The 18911-nt window shown below is 41.8% G+C and overlaps 1 protein-coding gene across 6 annotated transcripts in view; it reads right to left on the reverse strand.

Moving 5' to 3' along the window:
* LOC147019643 (protein PHTF2-like) overlaps positions 1 to 18911 on the reverse strand; it is a 114698-nt gene that overhangs the window by 37914 nt on the left and 57873 nt on the right. For 2 of the 6 annotated variants that reach the window (XM_085894230.1, XM_085894229.1), the window contains exons 5-10: positions 17736 to 17805; positions 12968 to 13126; positions 8886 to 9051; positions 8729 to 8743; positions 8371 to 8518; positions 6984 to 7118 (exon numbers count right to left, since the gene is read on the reverse strand). In XM_085894230.1, coding sequence (XP_085750356.1) covers positions 6984 to 7118; positions 8371 to 8518; positions 8729 to 8743; positions 8886 to 9051; positions 12968 to 13126; positions 17736 to 17805 — 693 coding nt within the window. Of the gene's footprint in view, positions 1 to 6983; positions 7126 to 8370; positions 8519 to 8728; positions 8744 to 8885; positions 9052 to 12967; positions 13127 to 17735; positions 17806 to 18911 lie in introns of all 6 variants that reach the window. The other 4 variants (XM_085894234.1, XM_085894233.1, XM_085894232.1 and 1 more) reach the window with 2 other exon arrangements.

Here is an 18911-nt window from a genome sequence, read left to right on the forward strand (position 1 = left end):
TCTGGCACTTTTGTAGAAAATGTTGAATTTTAAGCAACCTGCAAACATTAAATTTTGTTTTAATCTTGGCAAGACAGATACAAAAACACACAAAATGCTCGTAACAGTCTATGAAGATGAAGCTGTGAGTCCTGTGACAAAGAAGACTGTTTTCAAATGGTTTCAAAGGTTTCGGGAAGGAAATGAGTCACTGGAAAATGATGAAAGAAGTGGTCATCCTCCAACAGCACGGACCGATGAAAGCATCATTCAAGTCAGCACTGTCATCCACGAAAAATGCCGTTTAACCAATCAAGAAATTGTGGAAAAGACCAGTCTTTCATTTGGTTCCGTTCAGGCCAGACTGACAGATGCTTTGAACATGAGATACATCAGTGCCAAATTCGTTCTGCACATCCTCACAGATGACCAAAAATAAAATTGTGTCTTCATTTCATCCAACTTGTTTGATCCATGCATTTCGCATCCAACATTTTTACCCCAGGTGATAACGGGTGAAGAGTCAGAGGTTTATGGGTATGACCTGGAAAAGAAAGCACACGGCTCCCAGTGGAAGACACCCACCGAGATTGAAAAAGGCACGTCAGTCAAGATCACAAGTGAAGGTCATGCTGATTGTGTTACTCAACGTTGAAGGAATGGTTCACGCAGAATTTCTTCCCCAAGGTGCTCCCGTTAATGTGGCTATTGATGTGGAAGTTATGAAATGTTTGCAAGAGGTCGCCAGACAAAAAAGACCAGAAAAGTGGAAGAATAGGTGCTTCCTCCATCACGACACCATGCCCTGCCACACGTCGCTCTCTATCAAACAATTTTTGGCGGCAAAAAATATTCGTCGTCCCGCATCAGCCTTATTCCCCCATCTTGGCACCATGCGACTTCTGTCTGTTCCCTAAATTGAAACAAACGATGAAGGGAAATTATTTGCCACAATTTAAGACATTAAATTCAACACGACAGACTTTCTGAAGGCGATTAACAGAGGATTTCCAGAAATGCTTCTGACAGTCAGGAACAGTGGAACAAGTGTGAATGTGCAGGAGGGGAGTACGTTGAAGGGGATTAATGATGTAAGTGTCTAATGTTTAATAAAATCATAATTTATTCTAACATTCACCAAAACTTTTTAATCACACCTGGTGTGTGTGTGTGTGTGTGTGTGTGTGTGTGTGTGTGTGTGTGTGTGTGTGTGTGTGTGTGTGTGTGTGTGTGTGTGTGTGTGTGTGTGTGTGTGTGTGTGTGTGTGTGTGTGTGTGTGTGTGTGTGTGTGTGTATACACACATATATATACACACATCTATATGTCAACCCTCGCCATCCGTGTCTACGAATTTTGTGTATCTGCTCTTACCTTTTAGACACCCTTTCTCTCCGTCCACGCCGATACTCCTGCGTATCCTCAGAAAAGATAAACTCTTCCAATCTCAAACTCCTTAGGTTTTCATGTTTTTTTTTAACACTTTCAATGCTTGGATCACAATATTTTCCTTCATTTAACATTACCTGTGAAAACATAACTGTACTGTATCGCTGGAAAATATAAAAATTTGCCTTTTGTGTCTTTCAGTGTGTCTTTTGTGTCTTTCAAAAAATCCTCCCAGCGTGCACAAAATAAACCTCGCCCACCCTGAACTCGTTCGTATTTTATCAGTATTTTAACACTTTCAATGTTTGGATAACAATATTTTCCATAATTTAACATTACTTGTTAAATTATAACTGTATCGTATCGCCGGAAAATATAACAATTTGAAAATTTACACTCTGCGTCTTCCAGCATCTGCCGCATCAATGCCTTCTGGCTGCTTCGCGGTTGGTGAGGTGCAGTATTTTATTGTGATAAAACTTTGTATCCTGTTTATTTAATCATGGGTCCAAAATGTCCATCAAGTGGTGCATCAGCTGAAGAGCAGAATAAAAAAGTGAAGAAAGTGATGACTGGAAAAAGTGAAAATATTAGATTGACTTGAGAGTGGTGCATGTGCGACTGTTGGCGAAAGACTATAACATCAATGAGTCCACTATTCACAACATTGGTAAATGTAACGATAATATTAGGGCAAAATCAACATAACATATCTCCATAAAGACTCCACAAAGGCAAGAGCACCATCAGTTAAACATCATAATAGATGTGAGGGATTTGTGAGTCGCTCCTGGGAAATCGATCGGCTCACTCTGTGTCATGGCTATGTTCAAGCAGAACTGACCGGGGCTACCCACCAACAGTACTCCAAGCAGTATAGCCTTCTTATTGATGGTAAATGTTACTTATTTTCTCTTATTTAACTCAGGTGTTCTTATTTTTCAAATAAATGTTTTTTTATTTATTTACGATTTTTCGACTAATGTTGGGAGGCTGGAACGTATCTCATTGACATGCATGTTATAAATTGTTCGCTGTTCGCGATTTCGCTGTTCAAGGCCCTGTCACACCTTGACGATTTAGCCAGCGTATGCCGACGTATGAAAAATTTGTCTAAAACGCTGGCACACGTCGAATACATTATGGGTAAGTTTTGTATACGTTAAGAGCACGCTGAAGCACGCTGGCATACGTAGTAGTACGCCGAGTTCGTCGACAAATTTTAAGCATGCTAAAAAATTTTCGACGTATGCCAGTGTGTGACTCACACGTTCCGCATACGCTGGCCATAAGTTGTAGGCACGTTATGTGATCGTTCACACACGTTACTTGCAAGTTACTCATAAGTCGAAACGCGTCGAGGTAATGTTTAGCGTAACCGAAACTTATTTCTAACCTATGAGTAACGTGCTTTGAACCTATGGGTAACATATCTCCACCGCATATTGACGTATTTGACGTCTTCCGGACGACCACAGAACTTACTGAACGTGTTTCTAACTTACCGCTACCGTATAATGGCGTATTGCCAGCGTTTAGGGGAATTGGTATATAAAAATGGGGTTCACACAGGAGGAACTCGTCAGTGTTTCAGACTGATTTTTTTTTTCTTCAGCATGACGGTGATGTTGACACTTCGATTTCGAGTGTGGTTATTGGCTCACGAAAAAATATTTTCACGAAAAAATAAGTGACCACTATATTCGTTATTGTTGTGTGTCTGTCTGTCTGTCTGTCCCGAGCATAGCTCCGTGGGTTTTGATCCCATCCTGATAAAATTTTGGTGGGAGGTTTATATCATGATCGAGTTGTGTTTTCCTGAGAATGGGCATGGTGCACCAATTATGGGCGGAGCCACGCCCAAAAAACGTGTATTTAGGGGGTAGCCGATTTCAATTTGCATCTTCTCCTCGGGGGTTTGTCAAATATGACAGGGGTTTCAGTATTTGGTTAGCCCAATGGCACCTGCATAGACCCACGGAGCTCGATTTTTCATTTTCGTCCCAAGGTCAAGGTCACAAGGTCACGAACTTAGAAAATTGCGAATTTTGACTTAAAAATCCATCTTCTCCGAGGGATTTGTCGAATCTGGCAGGGGTTTTGGTATTTGGTTAGCCCAATGGTAACGGAATAGCCCCACGGAGCTCGATTTTTCATTTTCGTCCCAAGGTCAAGGTCACAAGGTCACGAACTTAGAAAATTTTGAATTTTGACATAAAATCATTCGACTGCCCAAACTTTGAGAGCTAGGAGACAATATTTTTTATGCATAATCTTGAGGTCATTCCCCACCTAAAGTCTTGAAACCATTTTGCTCTATCTCGAACACCTTGCCTGTGGCGCCCCCTTCAAGTTTGTTTTATGCTGATTTCATCAAAGTATGGATAATCCGAGGAGTGCGAAATGCCATATAGCCTATATGACGTTATATTGTTCCTGGAATGTTCCAGAGGAAGTTTTGCAGCAAAGGTCATAATCCTTGACCTTTAAAGTTCACAAAGGTCAAATTTTCAAAGTTGTGGGAATCGAACCGGGTTTTCGACCTTCTTCGCCGAACTAACTCCAATAAGCTATAGCATATCCTGTTTCCTTATTTTAATGTTCACAACATTGTTTTGTGACTTTAAAGGTTAGGTCAAATTTTGCAAAAATTTTGCAAATGCAAAGGTCAAATTTTGAAAGTTGTTGAAAGAAACCGGGTTTTCAACATTTTGCAGCCAATAACCTGTCACTCGTACCACATCATGTTGATCATTTTTATAACTTGGTCAAACATTATCACATTGTCTCATCCTCGACTTCTGAAACATTCTACATCATCAAATACCGCTCGTGAACCATCGTAGTCTTCAGACTTGTAATATGATATAATTAATAGGCTGCCGCTCAATGATTTAAATCATAACCGCACTAGAAATCGAAGTGTCAACATCACCGTCATGCCGAAGAAAAAAAAAAATTAAAAAAAACCATGGAGTCGAGAACACTGACGGGGTTGCTCCTGTGTGAACCCCATTTTTATATACCAATTCCCCTAGAAACACGTTCAGCAAGTTCTGTTGTCGTCCGGAAGACGTCAAATACGTCTACATGCATACGTTACACATAGGTTCAAAGCACGTTACTCATAGGTTAGAAATAAGTTTCGGGTACGCTAAACTTTACCTCGACGTGTTTCGACTTATGAGTAACTTACAAGTAACGTGTCGACGTGTGTCAACGATCGCGTAACGTGCCTACAACTTATGGCCAGCGTATGCGGAACGTGTGAGTCATACGCTGGCATACGTCGAAAAATTTTGAGCATGCTTAAAAGTTTTCGACGAGCTCGGCGTACTATGACGTATGCCAGCGTGCTCTTAACATATACAAAACTTACCCATAACGTATTCAACGTGTGCCAACGTTTTAGACAAATTTTTCATACGTCGGCATACACTGGCTAAATCGTCAAGGTGTGATAGGGCCTTTAAATCGTTGAGCGGCAGCCTTTTAATAGGCTACGCCACGTGATCGTCGGCGATACGCTGCCACGCTATGCATAAGTTAGACTATCGTTGGGCATAGGTTGTGAACGCCGATAACACGCGAAGCATTCTTTGGTATAAGTTATCTATAAGTTATCGAAACGTTCTGTGTAAGTTACTAATACATTATGCATACATCCAACTCGTTATGAATACGCCAAAAACTGAAAAAAACATCAATAGTTCAGCGTACGCCAGTGTTTTACATACATTTTGATAAGTTGCCATACGCTGGCTAAAACGTCAAGGTGTGACAGGGCCCTCACAGATGTTTAGAGGAGCGTAACCCCAGCGGAAGGCGAGGGTTTACTGTATGCATGTATATATGTATTGTTACGGATCTGGAAACCATGTGCATACAACAGACAAGTGTCCCAAAAGTTAGTTATGCCATTAAGTACATGCGAGATAGAACCCCTCCTTTTGTCTAGTGGGAGAATCAAAGGTGTTCGTTGCAACGGAATATGCCATGGAATATTTAGGTCGGTTATATCGTCAAACCACATATCCTCAACGCCACATCCAGCGGACCATCCAGCCTGCTAGTGAGCGAGCGCTTCGCTCTCCCAACCCGAAACTCCGCCCAGGAAGGGCATGCCATGGACCCCTGTCCAATCGAGGTGGACTGTGACGTGTGCTTCACCGAAACCCCGCCCAGGAAGGGCATGCAGTGGAACCCTGTCCAATTAAGGCGGAGAGTGGCGTGTGCTTCACGGAGCTCCGCCCTGTATGAAGGCATTGTTCCCTTTCATGGGTATTTAAGAGAGGGGTGCGTCTGAAGGAGGAGAAGAAGTGTGAGAGCTGTGTGGATCCAACGAGAGTGAGAGGAGACTTCGTCACCCGTCCGACATCACCGCCACCGCCAAGAATACAACTCGGTTGCGCGCCATCTCCCTGGCGTTCCACGGGGAGAAGTGGGTCCCATCCACGACCCTGATCTCTGCCCAGGGACTCTGTCTGCTCCACGCGGGTTCCTTCCCAGGCACGAGCCCCTGAGCTGGACCACCATTGACAGGTGCCACATGGCGGAGCACCCCTTACCTCCAGCGTGCAGGTACCCCGCCGAACTGTGACCCCCAGCTCGTCTCTCCTTCTCCGGCTGCGGGGGTCTTCAATAAAGTATCTGTATGTGTGTGTCTGAGCGTGTTGGGCCCATCTTTAAGTAGAATTATTGTATGAGTGTTTTTATTTGATCATTGAAAATATTTATTGTATATTAGTGATGAGTCTTTCCTGTGTCTTTCTGTTCACTGTAAATAAATCATGTTAGAAATGTTCCCAGTCCGTTTACGTCCTTTCTTGCATAGGTCCAGCATGGTTCGGATCTGAGTTTAGGTGGGGTTTTATTCCCGGTATGCGGTCCATTGTAGCCGGGACGTCCTGGGCATATATATTATATATATATATATATATATATATATATATATATATATATATATATATATTATATATATATATATATATATATATATATATATATATATATATATATATATATATTTTTTTTTTAAAGAAGTATCTGTTTGTGGATTTGCTTCACTTATATGCTGAAACACCTGGCGGAATGAACTGCAAACTGGTGGTTGTACTCGGGGTGTGCATGGGAAGATTTTGGGCAGTAAAATAAATTAATGTTCCTGGGGGTGGGGGTGGTTCAGGGTGGGAAGAGGACACTCATTCTCTCTATGTAAAAATGTATGGAATAGCATTGCTCGTGGTGGGTTCAGGTAAAACAAGTCACACTAAAATAAGCCAATTCTGTGGGAATTATCCCATCCACAAGGATGGGTTCTTCAGTAGTTAATTAAATTTGAGGCCCACGTTTCAGTTGTAACAGCCAACTTATCCAGAAATCTGAAGGTCAGTGTGCTGAAGGATGGTGCCCCCTGTTGGCACTACACTAAAAGATTTTGGTGACACAACTCTACCAGGATCCATGCGGCTGAAAGGGGAGCACAAAATTAATAAAACTGTGTTCACACCATAATTAACTTTAAGGCAGGAAATAAAATAAAAAAAATGTTATGACGGCAATTTCCAATGACAAAACTAATACAAGCAAATTTTATAAAAAGAGGTTATTAAGTTACCTTTTTGCTTTCAGTGTGTGTACGTCGTTGGCGAAGTGTGCTGCTCAACTGCCCCTCTGTAGGAAATGGACCACAAGTGTTTGATGCTGGTGGTTCATCGTCTTCGCTTGATAAGTCATGCGAATCCCTGAACATCTGTCCACTCAAGCAAGCAGCAAATTTTGATTCGCTGAAAAACTCCCCAGACCTTCCCCAGCCCAATCACATTCTGCTCTTACGACTGCTTTAAAAAGTGTAATAATACTCAAATTATTTCCCCCTTCTCGTAGGGTCAGCCAGGGAACATATTTGGGCCAAGTCATTCATGAACTGGCTGGCCAGACGACATTTGACTGAAAGTGAAATAAATTTTGAATTTAGCCATGGCACTGGCAATAACTCGCTTGCTTTTCAGACACCATGAGATTTTTAACATCCACCAACTAATGCTAGTAGACAAGACACCCAGTTTAACAGCCATTTGAGGAACAATATACATCGATACCTCATCTTGCATGCGAAAGGAAGTGAAACCTTATAGCTGGGTCAAGATTCAAACCCTGGCTAGGTACGTTAGAGGTGGGTGTGCATATCGCCAGGCCATCCTGCCAAGTCCAATTTTATAAAATATAAGTAAAGAAATACTTACTCAAGAAAGCAGTAATGGATCGACAAACGCTGAGCACATTATGGCCTAAACTTATGCAGATAACCGACACACGTAAAACAGCAATAAACAGCTGTATGGACAGAGGTGTACATAAACATGCTTTTCATTTAACAGAATTTGTATTAATAAAGGAAGTAGGAAAGTGCCATTCTTAACAAAATGCTTTGATAGGTGTTCAACTTAATAGGTATTAGAAAGAGGTTCCAATTAAAGTTAATAAGTAATGGCTTCAAGAAGTTAAATTTGTTGTTCTCTTCAACGGTTAATCAAGTTCATCATTACACTGTGAATAATTTTGCTCCCTCTACCCATCATCGCTCCAACTTTTGTGGAAGCATTTTTGTAATATCTGAAGTCATTTCAAAACCTTTACACCTCAACTCAACACAAGTGCAAAACATCTGCACTTCAAATTACAAGCGTACATGGCTTTTTCTAAACTGAAAAAAGAAATGCATTCTGTGTCCTTTCGGAATAAATTACTCAGATAGATATTATTTAAATGCAGAACAGTATACACGCATATGATATGAATTACGAAAGTAATGAAAATTCAGAGTGGAACAGAATAAGTCAGAGCAGAACACAACAACATCGCAACACTCACATATGGAATGAAGGCAAAGCAAGTTGCACCAGCAAGTGCATAAAAAAGCTTGGGAGTGCAATCATCCTTGCCCAAAAGCAAAACAAACAAGGGAACGAGTCATTGTTACATGGTTGTGTTCTGAAACACACCTGTTTTGATTTTGCAGCAGGTGCTTGGTAGTTGGACAGTTGGTGCTGAGGAAGAGATACACTTGGCTGTTGGTGACCGCTTTGGCAGCCAAATTCTGGCATGCCACCTTCATGTCGCTCCACAGGAACATTACAGCGACGCCGAGTTCTTTTATTTACCCATAAGCATTGGTGATGTGAGCAACAAGCAAATATTAGTGGAGAATTAATTGTCTTTAAAAAAAAGCTATATTTAGAAGTTAAACTTTCATCCAAACAAAAATTATGAAATGTCATGAAATAAAAGATGCTGTGATGTGAAGTAACAATGTAGTTACCAACACTGAAACCTATACTTCATGAAATTGCTTCAACTCACCTTTCATTTCCACTGCTTTTCATCGATTTCATAATGCCAAAAAAATGAAGGGATTTTAAAGGAAACATCAATTTCACATACATCTGTGATGAATACATTTACGAGAAGAAGAAAAGAAATGTGAGTAAAGATGTGAGATCGAGAGATAGGGACAAACCTGCGGTGACGAGTGATGGGTGGATGCTGTGCCTTGTAGAAATGTGTTGACACGATCTGGCAGTGAACTGTTCCCAAGAGAAACATGAGGATTACTGTGCCGAGTACCTCCAGGCTAGGTACCATGTGTTCTGCCAATGTTGCCATGTACAGGCAAACTGAAATCACTGTCAGAAGCATGGAAAGAATTCACCAAATCAAAAAGATGAATTGGCAAATATCATGTGCAGGATCATGTTCCATTTAGAGTTTTTAAAGACCAATGCCACAGCAATCAAACTCAAACATCCTGAAAAACAAAAAGTTGGTGTTTGCTGTTTCTTTTCAAGACACAACTCGGTGAAGTAAACGTTAATAAAAAAAAAGGTTACCACAGTCAATTAACATGATTCCATATCCCTCCCCTCTCCACACACCTCCCCAGTAAAGAAAGAGCAAACTTAAAGCTTGCTGAATAAATAAATGAGTTCAAATTGAGCTCCACAATAAAGATCTTGGAGAGGTGAAATAAAATGACATTACAATGCAGAATTTAATGGAAGAGGTGTGGAAGAAATTAACCACAAAAAAGTATTAAAAAAATTAAGAGGAAACATGAATCCCCCACATTGAATCATCAAAGATGGCAAGATACAGTATGCATAAATCAACAATCATGGGTCAGCAGGAAACATGACCAAAGGATGAGACCCAAGGTGTGTGTGTGTGTGTGTGTGTGTGTGTGTGTGTGTGTGTGTGTGTGTGTGTGTGTGTGTGTGTGTGTGTGTGTGTGTGTGTGTGTGTGTGTGTGTGTGTGTGTGTGTGTGTGTGTGTGTGTGTGTGTATGCGATGTCTGAGCTGTACAGTTGATGCTCGGATGCCTGTTCAAAGCTCATTTCTTTCCACACAAGAATGGAATTTCAAGACCCTGCAAAGATGTGTGAACACCAACTATTGTGCTTCATTGCTGAGCTTTGCGAACTAAATTGTCTGAGGTTTTCCACATCGCTGCGGGGCTGGTTTTCCACGTCGCTGCTGAGCTGGAATTTATTAGACACTGGTCTGATAACCTGCAAAGCTGCAATGCCTTTTGATTTGCAAGTTGAAGCTCCCGATTCCACTCCTCCAGCCATTCCCTGAAGAGGACAGCAGTCATCCACACTAAAGCATTTCATCTGTCGCGAACAGGGATGTCCTTCAAGACCTTGAAGCAACGTGGATTCTTGCTTTTTCCAATGATGAAAATTGGGTGCTTGTTTCCCGTCATCGACACGCAGAAGAGCGTGGTGATCTTTCCTTGGATCTCTTCCCCCCTCCCCCCCCCCCTTCTTCTTGCCATCCATCCATCCTTCAGAGTGAATGTTGCATCTCGAAGCACTCCAAAATACAATGCATTCTTCCAGATCTTGTCATCAGCATAGCCTTCACACAACTCAGCCAAATCTTCCTTCAGCCACCGTTCTTTGGTCACAACATCTGCGTCAGCTGCCTCCCCGTGCAACTTCTTGTGAATGATCCCGTGGCGTTTAACAAACAGACAGAACTACCCATTTGTTGGCTTGAATTTGTCATCTTTCAGCTTCTCTGCGAATTCCTCTGCCTTCTGCCTGATCAGGGGTTCAGATAATGGAGCATCCTTCTCTGTGACATCTTTGATCCACCACCATGGTGACTTGAACAGCAGGGGATTGACCAGTTCTCTGTTGCTTCCAGTCGCTCCCGAGACTTTTCAAGTCATTGTGGTTTTTCAAAACCTTGCTCAAGACAGATTTGGTTGAGGATGAACATTCTGAACTGAATCCAGAGCACTGAACCTATGCTAGTATTGACGTTCGGCGCCGTTTTGATTCTTATAACCGGGATCGTGATTCTTATATGCGGGAATTTTTGTACAGGTGAGCATAGGGAAGATTTGTCCGTTATTTTGATGCTTAAGCGCAGGTGATTCTTGTAAACGAGATTCTTAAAAGCGGGTCCCATTTTTATCTGCTTCCCATTTTGACAATACTCAATGTATTTGTCCTTAACTGGAGAATCACACGTGCTGTGATTATATATTTGGCAGAGGTTCAAAGCTAAATTTCTGCCGAGGCCTTAGTTATTTTATAACTTGGTTTACATAGTTCTTCAGCTAAAATGTAGAGTCGGTCGGTCAAAATATAAATATAAATATAATTTCAATTTTTAGAAATTATATATTTTTATGATTTGTTTTCAGATGTTCCATGGAAAAGACAATGGTAGGTGGGGGGAAAATAAATATAAATCCCAGACCAGGAGGATCTAAGAAGACATTGAAGATGGAAGACCATTCAAATGCAGGATGCGCATGTTCACTGTATCATCTGATGTGAAAAACAATAAAGAAGGATTAAAACTTGTTTTTACAATATAGTCTGGCATGTTTTTCTTATAGAAACCTGTTGGATCATCAAACAAATGGAAACAATGCTGAGAAAATTACTGTCCAAGTCATAGATGTGTGCGTGCACACCAGTGCATAGTGCTGGATATGATTTTAAAAAAGGTGTCTACTAGGAGTCAACACGCTCAAAACAGTCAATCAGAGCCATAACCAGCTCTTACTTTTCAGCGGGCATCTGATCGTACCGTCTCCCCATCCCCATGAGCACATCAAAGGCTGATTTCTGGTCCGTTGAAGGATGAATATCAGCATCTCGCAGGGAAACTTTGAAATACTTGGCACTGAAATCTTTCAATATGAACAGCGGTATACAACTTTCGACGGAAACAAAATCGGCACGATCGAGAGTAGCCTGCGAATCATCCCTGCTGCTGCACTGAATTGATGCAATCATTCGGCCAGAATATTCGTCGTCAAGATGTTGCGTGATTAAATCACCAAGACAGTCACTCGAATTTTTACCGCTGACATACTTCTAAACAATCACTTTCGCCCCAGAAACCACAGTCAATCTGAACCACGCTGGCCCCTGCTCAGACGCCATGACTGAAGCAGACTGCACAGCTCTACTGCACAGTTTGGTTAAAGGGGACTAGGCATTTGGTGCGCGCACGCGAAATTATATCTTGAAAACAAATACCGCCGTTTACATTTCGGGTTTTGAAACTTTTACACCTTTGGCGGAAAATTTAGAAATATAAAAGGCAAAAATGTGTTTTATATTTATATTTCATTTCGGCAAATATACCGTTGGCGGATCTGTAAACCAAGTTATAAAATAACTAAGGCCTGATTTAAGGAATTAGTTATTTCAAAAATTAATGTGACTTCTGACTCATCTTGTCAAGGCAGGCCACATTTCAGATATTGTTCAAGGACAACAGACTATAAAACAGCAAATCTCGTCAAATATAAATTCCAAGACTTATTTAAGTTTACTGTCATCCCGGTGTTTCACAGGCTGGGTGATTCATAAATGTGTGTGCCGTCCCTCGGATGGACGTTAAACGGGTGTCCAGTTTGCTGGCGATATTGCAATGCAGCGATGCTGTTAGCCCAAGAAATATGAAGCCCAAGGTTCAGGTTATCAGACCAGTATGAACTTTTTGGTGGAGGTTAAAGATCCCATGGTGTCCTTCACGAAGAGTAGGCGATCTTTTGCTGGCACCATGAACATATTACAAATTCCTGCCCCAACCTTAGTCGAACATCAAGCCTGGCCAGCCTGTTCGTGAAATAGTTGGCCAAGCCAAGTGCCCCTCCCCTCCCAGATCTAATACCCCCACAAGAACGTGCGACTAATTGGTCGTTAAAGACAAAGAAGAGGAAGATTTACGTTTTAAAACTGCAAATTAATCGGGCTGCAGATTAGTGGATGCGTGGACAGTTCAGCTTTTTATATTTATATTTTTAACAGTGATCTTAAAAGCTCATTAGAAGAGCTTGTGGACAAGGATATGAGGGAACATCGAAGTAATTTTACAGTAATCAAATACAAATGAGAAGACAATTAGCAAATCAACACAGCATACTGTAGGGGATATGAACCTAGGATTGCTGTATCATTAGCCAAGTGCTCAGAATGAAACTAGTGGCTAACCTCAATGGTGCCATAATAAGGGCACAAGGGCATATATAACATCTCAGACTAAACTTTTAAGACATATTTAATACCCCACCTTGCAAAATGTAAAGAACCAGCAGCCACAAGTAAATGCCAGATGATGTTACTTGTATCCACCAGGAGGTAAAGAAAGGAAAAAAGAGAACCCGGACAATGCCTTTGCGAGTGATAGCTGTCCAAGCGCTTTCTGGCTTGGCTTTGGCAAACGTGGATCCTGTAAGAAAAACAATAAAAACAACAACAGCTCTTAATTATAATGGCAATTACAAATCCAATGCATAAGACTGAAGAACAAAAGTGGAGTCAAATGTGGATGAAAGAGAATGCAAGTCAAGGTTATCTTACTAGACATCTTCTGTACATTTGATACCGTTTGGCATCCTGCCCTGCTTTTCACCGTCAGATAATGATATCACTAGTCGCCTCCTCACTTGTTACCAGATTACCTCCATGCTCACAAGCATCAGGTTATTACCTCTGCCACCAAAGGTGAAGGAGGTAATGTTTTCACCTCTTTCTCTCTATCTGTCTGTTTGTTTGGTTGTTTGTCTGTGCAGGATATCTCAAAAAGCTGTGGACAGATCCACATTAAATTTTGTGGACAGGTTGAGTGTGTGACTAGGACGAATCGTTTCAATTTTGATTGAAGGTCTGAATCCAGATCTGGATACGAGATTTATTTAATTCATAAAGTGATTCTTCACCATTGAGAGATAGGGTCAAAAACGATAAAGTACTGCATAGCATGATATTTCAAAAATGTCATGGGCCCGATATGTTCTCGTGGATCAGGCATTGCATGGCGGAGGTATGCGCTTTACCGAGTGCACTTCTAGTTTTGGATGATATCTCAAATACCCTATTTTATCAAAGCTGGCATCAATCACAGGAGCATTCTGGGATCAATCCAGTTCTTGAACTGGATCAATATCCTCTATCACTGGAAAATGCATTCAAATGACCCTCCCTGAACAAGAATGTTCCTCACCAATCAGCCAGACTGCAACAGCATCCCTCTCCAATGATGAAGAGAACAAAGCAGCTGGCTATCTATCTAGAATATGTATTTTTTTGATGCAGCAGCAACCCATACTCACTTTTCTCTTCCATAAGCATAGGCTAGCAACTCCCCTAATATAATTACATGGTTAGCACGAGGAAAGGAGCAGTCTCTGGAGCTCCTGGGCCTCACAATTAGCAATAACAAGCATTGGGGCAGATCATATCTCAAAGCCTACCACCACTTTGATATCTCAACAGCAAGTTATTTCTCAGTCATTCTCAACTTAGCAATGTACAAGACGTTCATCCAAAGTGCCACTGAATACGACTTCTCTGGAGACTTGTGCTGTTGTCTCAAATCTTGTCCCCATTGCAGTCATGAAGTCCAATACACTCTACATTACTGACATCGTGCAACAGGAGGTGAAATTTAATCTAATCTTGCATATGACAAATTACAGCTCACAGATCTAAGTCGATGTTGGACAGCCAAGTCACAGCACTGTCTGTTGTTAGCTGGATTGCCCCAAATCCTTCATCAAATTTCTGTAGGTGACACTCATTCACAATGTTATGGATAGTCTAATCTGGGTGACCACAGTCACATGCAGAACTGTCTTTGAAACTCCATTTGCGGAGGTGGTGTGATGTCCTTGCATGGAGAGTGTGGATCCTGTTGAGCGCAGACCACTGTTTCCGAGGGAGGTCGAAACTAGGAGGTTCTTTTGTCGGATCACTCACAGTTTTGTTGGCAATGTTGTTGTTTGTCCAGAGATTGTGCCACTTGTCCTTTGTATTATACCCCACTTTGTATCAAAGTACTTTGTATTAAATTATACCCCACCCCTTTGTACTAAACCCCACTCAAAACATTTGCAGAGCCTCAGAAAGGTTTGGGTGACTTGAATCACATTATTGGTTGATTCTACAGGTATTCATAGATTGGAAGCTCTGGGTTAGCTTTTATGCAGTCAAACTCTCTCAGCATTATTGCCTTCTCCCCCACCCATTCTTGCACATCAGGGGGTGGGATTTCTAGACAGGACTGGGAGCCACTGCACGGGTGTTGATTTCAGTGTAGCGATGATTAATGTTTTCAGGACAGTGTCCAAGTATTTAGTGTGGCTGCTCTCTGCCCATAAAAGAAAATAGTATTCCACTACAGAGTACTCAAGAGCAAGGCTAGCAGTGCGAAGAGTGCATGCACTTGATCCCCAGCTGGTGCCTGTGAGTTTCCGGATTATGTTTACCCTGATCTTGGTCTTTTCTGTGATATGTTTTAGGTGTTCATGGATGTGAGGCTGTGATCAAGGATGATTCCAAGGTACTTGGGGAACGGTTCATTCAAGATTGGTTTGCCGCAAAAGGAAATCTGGAGTTTGCTGTTACCCAGTCAGTTGCTGAGATGGAAAGCGGTAACTGTAGTCTTAGTTGGGTTTGGGCGGAAGCACCAGTAGATGAAGTATTGCTCTATTACTTTTAAATTCTGGGACAGGGTACTGCTGAGGTATTGAAGGTCAATTGCTTGGGTAGCAAGGACAAGATCATCTGCATCAGCAAATTTCTGGAGGTGGTACAAAGAATGTCGCTCACATACATGTTGAATAGGATTGGAGCTAAAACAGACGATTGGGGAAGCCCATCATTCAGTCCCAATTGAACTTATTTGGTCTCCGAGTGAAACCCTATATCTACGATTGCTAAGCATAGAGAAAGAACATGCATTGTGGCTTGGCAATGGAAGAAGTCTGGCAGCTTTCAGCAGAAGACCATGTCGCAATACCGTCTCATACACTGATAAAAGGTCAATAAGTGCAACACCGGTCTTGAGTGCACGTAGGTAGCCAGTGTCAATGTGGATGGTAAGTGCAAGTACTTGATCAACACAGCTTCTACCAGATCTGAAGCCAGCATGTTATTTGGGAAGGTTGCGCTTTACTACCAGTGCAGAGAGCCTGACCAGAAGGACATGCTCAAACAACTTGCATGTCATACATAGCAGAGATATGGGCCGATATCTGGATGGGTCAGAAGCAGGTTTCTCTGGGTTAAGGATGGCAATGACTTTAGCCTCTCTCCAACTTCTTGTGAGGAAGCAGAGTGTCAAGGTCTGATGTTACTCACCCCAGGCAGGATGGTAATCTTGCAATGTTCTCTTAGCTCTTCTGGTGTTACTCCTCACATAGCGTTTCCTCTCCACCCAACCCGTCCTCCGCAAAGTAGCACATGTTCTCCCAAAAGCCTGACCTTGTTTAAGCCAAAAATCTAAACTCATTCATTTGTTCCCCTCGTCTCTTGCATATGATGGTCTCAAATCTGTCTTGAGTTCTTCCCACTCGTCAATGAATTCCACTGCCCACCATCATCTCATGGTCTCTCCCATTTATACCCTTGGAGTTTTTCTATGTCCACCGAGACTTTGATCTGCTCTTCCACCTGCAACTTTTCTCTGAATGCTGTGGTGCACATCTGTGTTCTTGTCCACATATTTTCCCCTCCACTCAACTTTGTTGACCCTTTCCCCCTGTTGTTCTAATCTTGTTCTAATCTTCTGGGAGTCTTGACACATGTACAAGGAAAGTATTTTAAAAAGAAAAACCTTCACAAACATTTGAAATCATTAATAGATAACAAAATAAGCTTGTGATTAATTTATTTATGTTACAAGTTGATTTATAACCCAGAGAGGTTATTATTAAGATTCCAAGCCAGTGGTGCTTTATTTTCTTTTTTGGGGGATACAATGTCGAGGCTCATATTCAAAAAAGCCAAGTTACAAAACACACTGGATGTACAACAAGGGGAGCAGGAGACAAGAGGGGTGGGAGAGGGAAGGAAAAAAGTGTGGAACAGAGACATGAGAAGATCTGTGGAAAGAGAAGGATGGGGCGGGGTACACAGGGTAAACAAGATGGACACTACAGGGACTTTCAGGAAGCTTGTTCACCCTGTGTCTTCGTCCACCTCCCCTTGCTCTCATTCATCCGCATGCCCATTTTTCCTCAGTGTCCCTCTACCCTGCTTGCGGTGTTTCAGTTTTGTCCACCACATTCTTTATGTCATGGTTCATTCTGTGTTCTCTTTCGTCCACAAGGCTCGACTTTGTATAAAAAGAAAATGTAAAAATATTTTGTGACAATTTTTCTCAGAGCCTGCAGCACTGATAAAATCTATTTGGATGGTTACAATTGACGAGAACGAGGGCACATTGTTGCAGCATGTCTTCCTTTTTCAATTCTCGAGGCTTGTCACCATTGTTGCATACTTACAAAGCGTACTTGGCTATAAACTGGGAATCTACTAAATCCTTGTTACATTGTTATTTAAGTGCAAATTTTATATTTTTAATCCTGTATCAAATTTGTAACAAAGGCAAAATTTGAATGAGGTGACATAGTGTTAAATAATTCTTGAAATAGTGTGTATATAGACCTCGATGATGTTAGGTTTTAAATTATTATTTAAAATGGCAACTCTCTTGGAACCTCATTTTATCTGTCATGTTACAGTTATAACTAAACAGTGGGTTTTTAATGAAATACGATTTGGGAGGTCTTCAAGATTAATACTAATAATAACAACAACAACAATAAGAAGAGGACAAAGAAGAATATGCCATAATAGTTCAAGTTATTTGGAGATTTGAATTTCGTTTCAATTTAAAGACTCAAATGTTAAGGTTGCGATTGCAAGTCAATACAAGTCGCAAGCTGTCAAGTTGCGAGCCAAGTTACAAAACACATCAGAGAAAGTTAAAACGTTTCTGGATGACATTGTCAGCCAGATCCACAAATAAAATGCAGTTCAAAACAATGGCTCACCACGAAGCAAGTCAACATCAATAAGATCGGGTTTCACGTGGCCAGACTTCTTTGGTTTGTTCCTCAAGCCCTGGAAGCAAACACCCAAAGATTATGTTTTAAACATTTTATTGTGTCTTGCTCAAAATTTGACCAAGACTGAAAAAAAATCGATTTTGACTAATCAACTTTGACACACGTTTGCACACTCACGGACAAACCCACACACATGCATGTACACGCTGGAATGCAGGTCTCTCAGGTCGACCATGACCCTGATGATTCCTCAAGCAAGGGCAATGCCAGTAAGTCAGTTGGCTTGGGATATCTGTTAGGTCACTGTTTGCATCAATGCCTTGTGTTATCTGTCTTTGGAGCTGTACTATCAGATGCAGTCTTAACAGCCAAAGCTGCTCATTCAGTCCAAAATGCTCAACCTTACAAAGCTTTTGGCCGTAGCCTGATGGAGTACTGCTCTCCCCTCTGGGCTGGTGCTCCTGCCTCCCACCTTTCTCGACTTCACGCTGTCGAAACCAGGGCTTTTAAGATCATTGGCATCTCCCGCAATGAAGCTGAGTCTTTGGGCCTCTCACTCAATCACCGCAGGTTGGTCGGTGGTCTTTCTGTCTTCTACCGACTCCTCTCCAGCCTTGCCCCCCCTGCTCTCTCTGCGATTTGTCCCCACCACATTTCCACAGGGCGCTCAAGGTCCGCCAACAACCCCCTTCTGGTAAAACTACCAAAATCACGAATCACTGCTCATCTTCACTCTTTCATTCCTCTTTTTTCCCGCCTTTGGAATAAACTTCCTCACTCTATTCTTTCCCATTCTTCCCTCCAGGCTTTCAAAACAGCTGTTCACCACCACCTCTTATCTTCCCCCATCCAAATCCTCGATCTTTTCTACCCCCGATAATCCACCCAAGCCCACTTCCTTCAATTCTCCTGCTTTCCTTCCTGAAAGTCCCTTTAATGTCTATCTTCCCCTCGCCATGTTCCCCGTCCCATCCCCATCCCTCTCCCTTCCACATTTCACCTGTGTCTGTTCCCCAATGTTTTGTCCCTTCCACTCCCGCCCCTCTTGTCTCATGCCTCATTGCTGTGAGTTGTGTGTCAGCTCTCATACGAGCCTCGACCAAGGTATACAAAAAAAAAAAAAAAAAAAAAAAAAAAAAAAAAAAACTTAGATCCAATCTG

This window comes from Eptatretus burgeri, chromosome 9 (assembly GCF_056783735.1).
Source record: "Eptatretus burgeri isolate ZD-2024b chromosome 9, Ebu_testis_v1, whole genome shotgun sequence".
Lineage (NCBI taxonomy): Eukaryota > Metazoa > Chordata > Myxini > Myxiniformes > Myxinidae > Eptatretus > Eptatretus burgeri.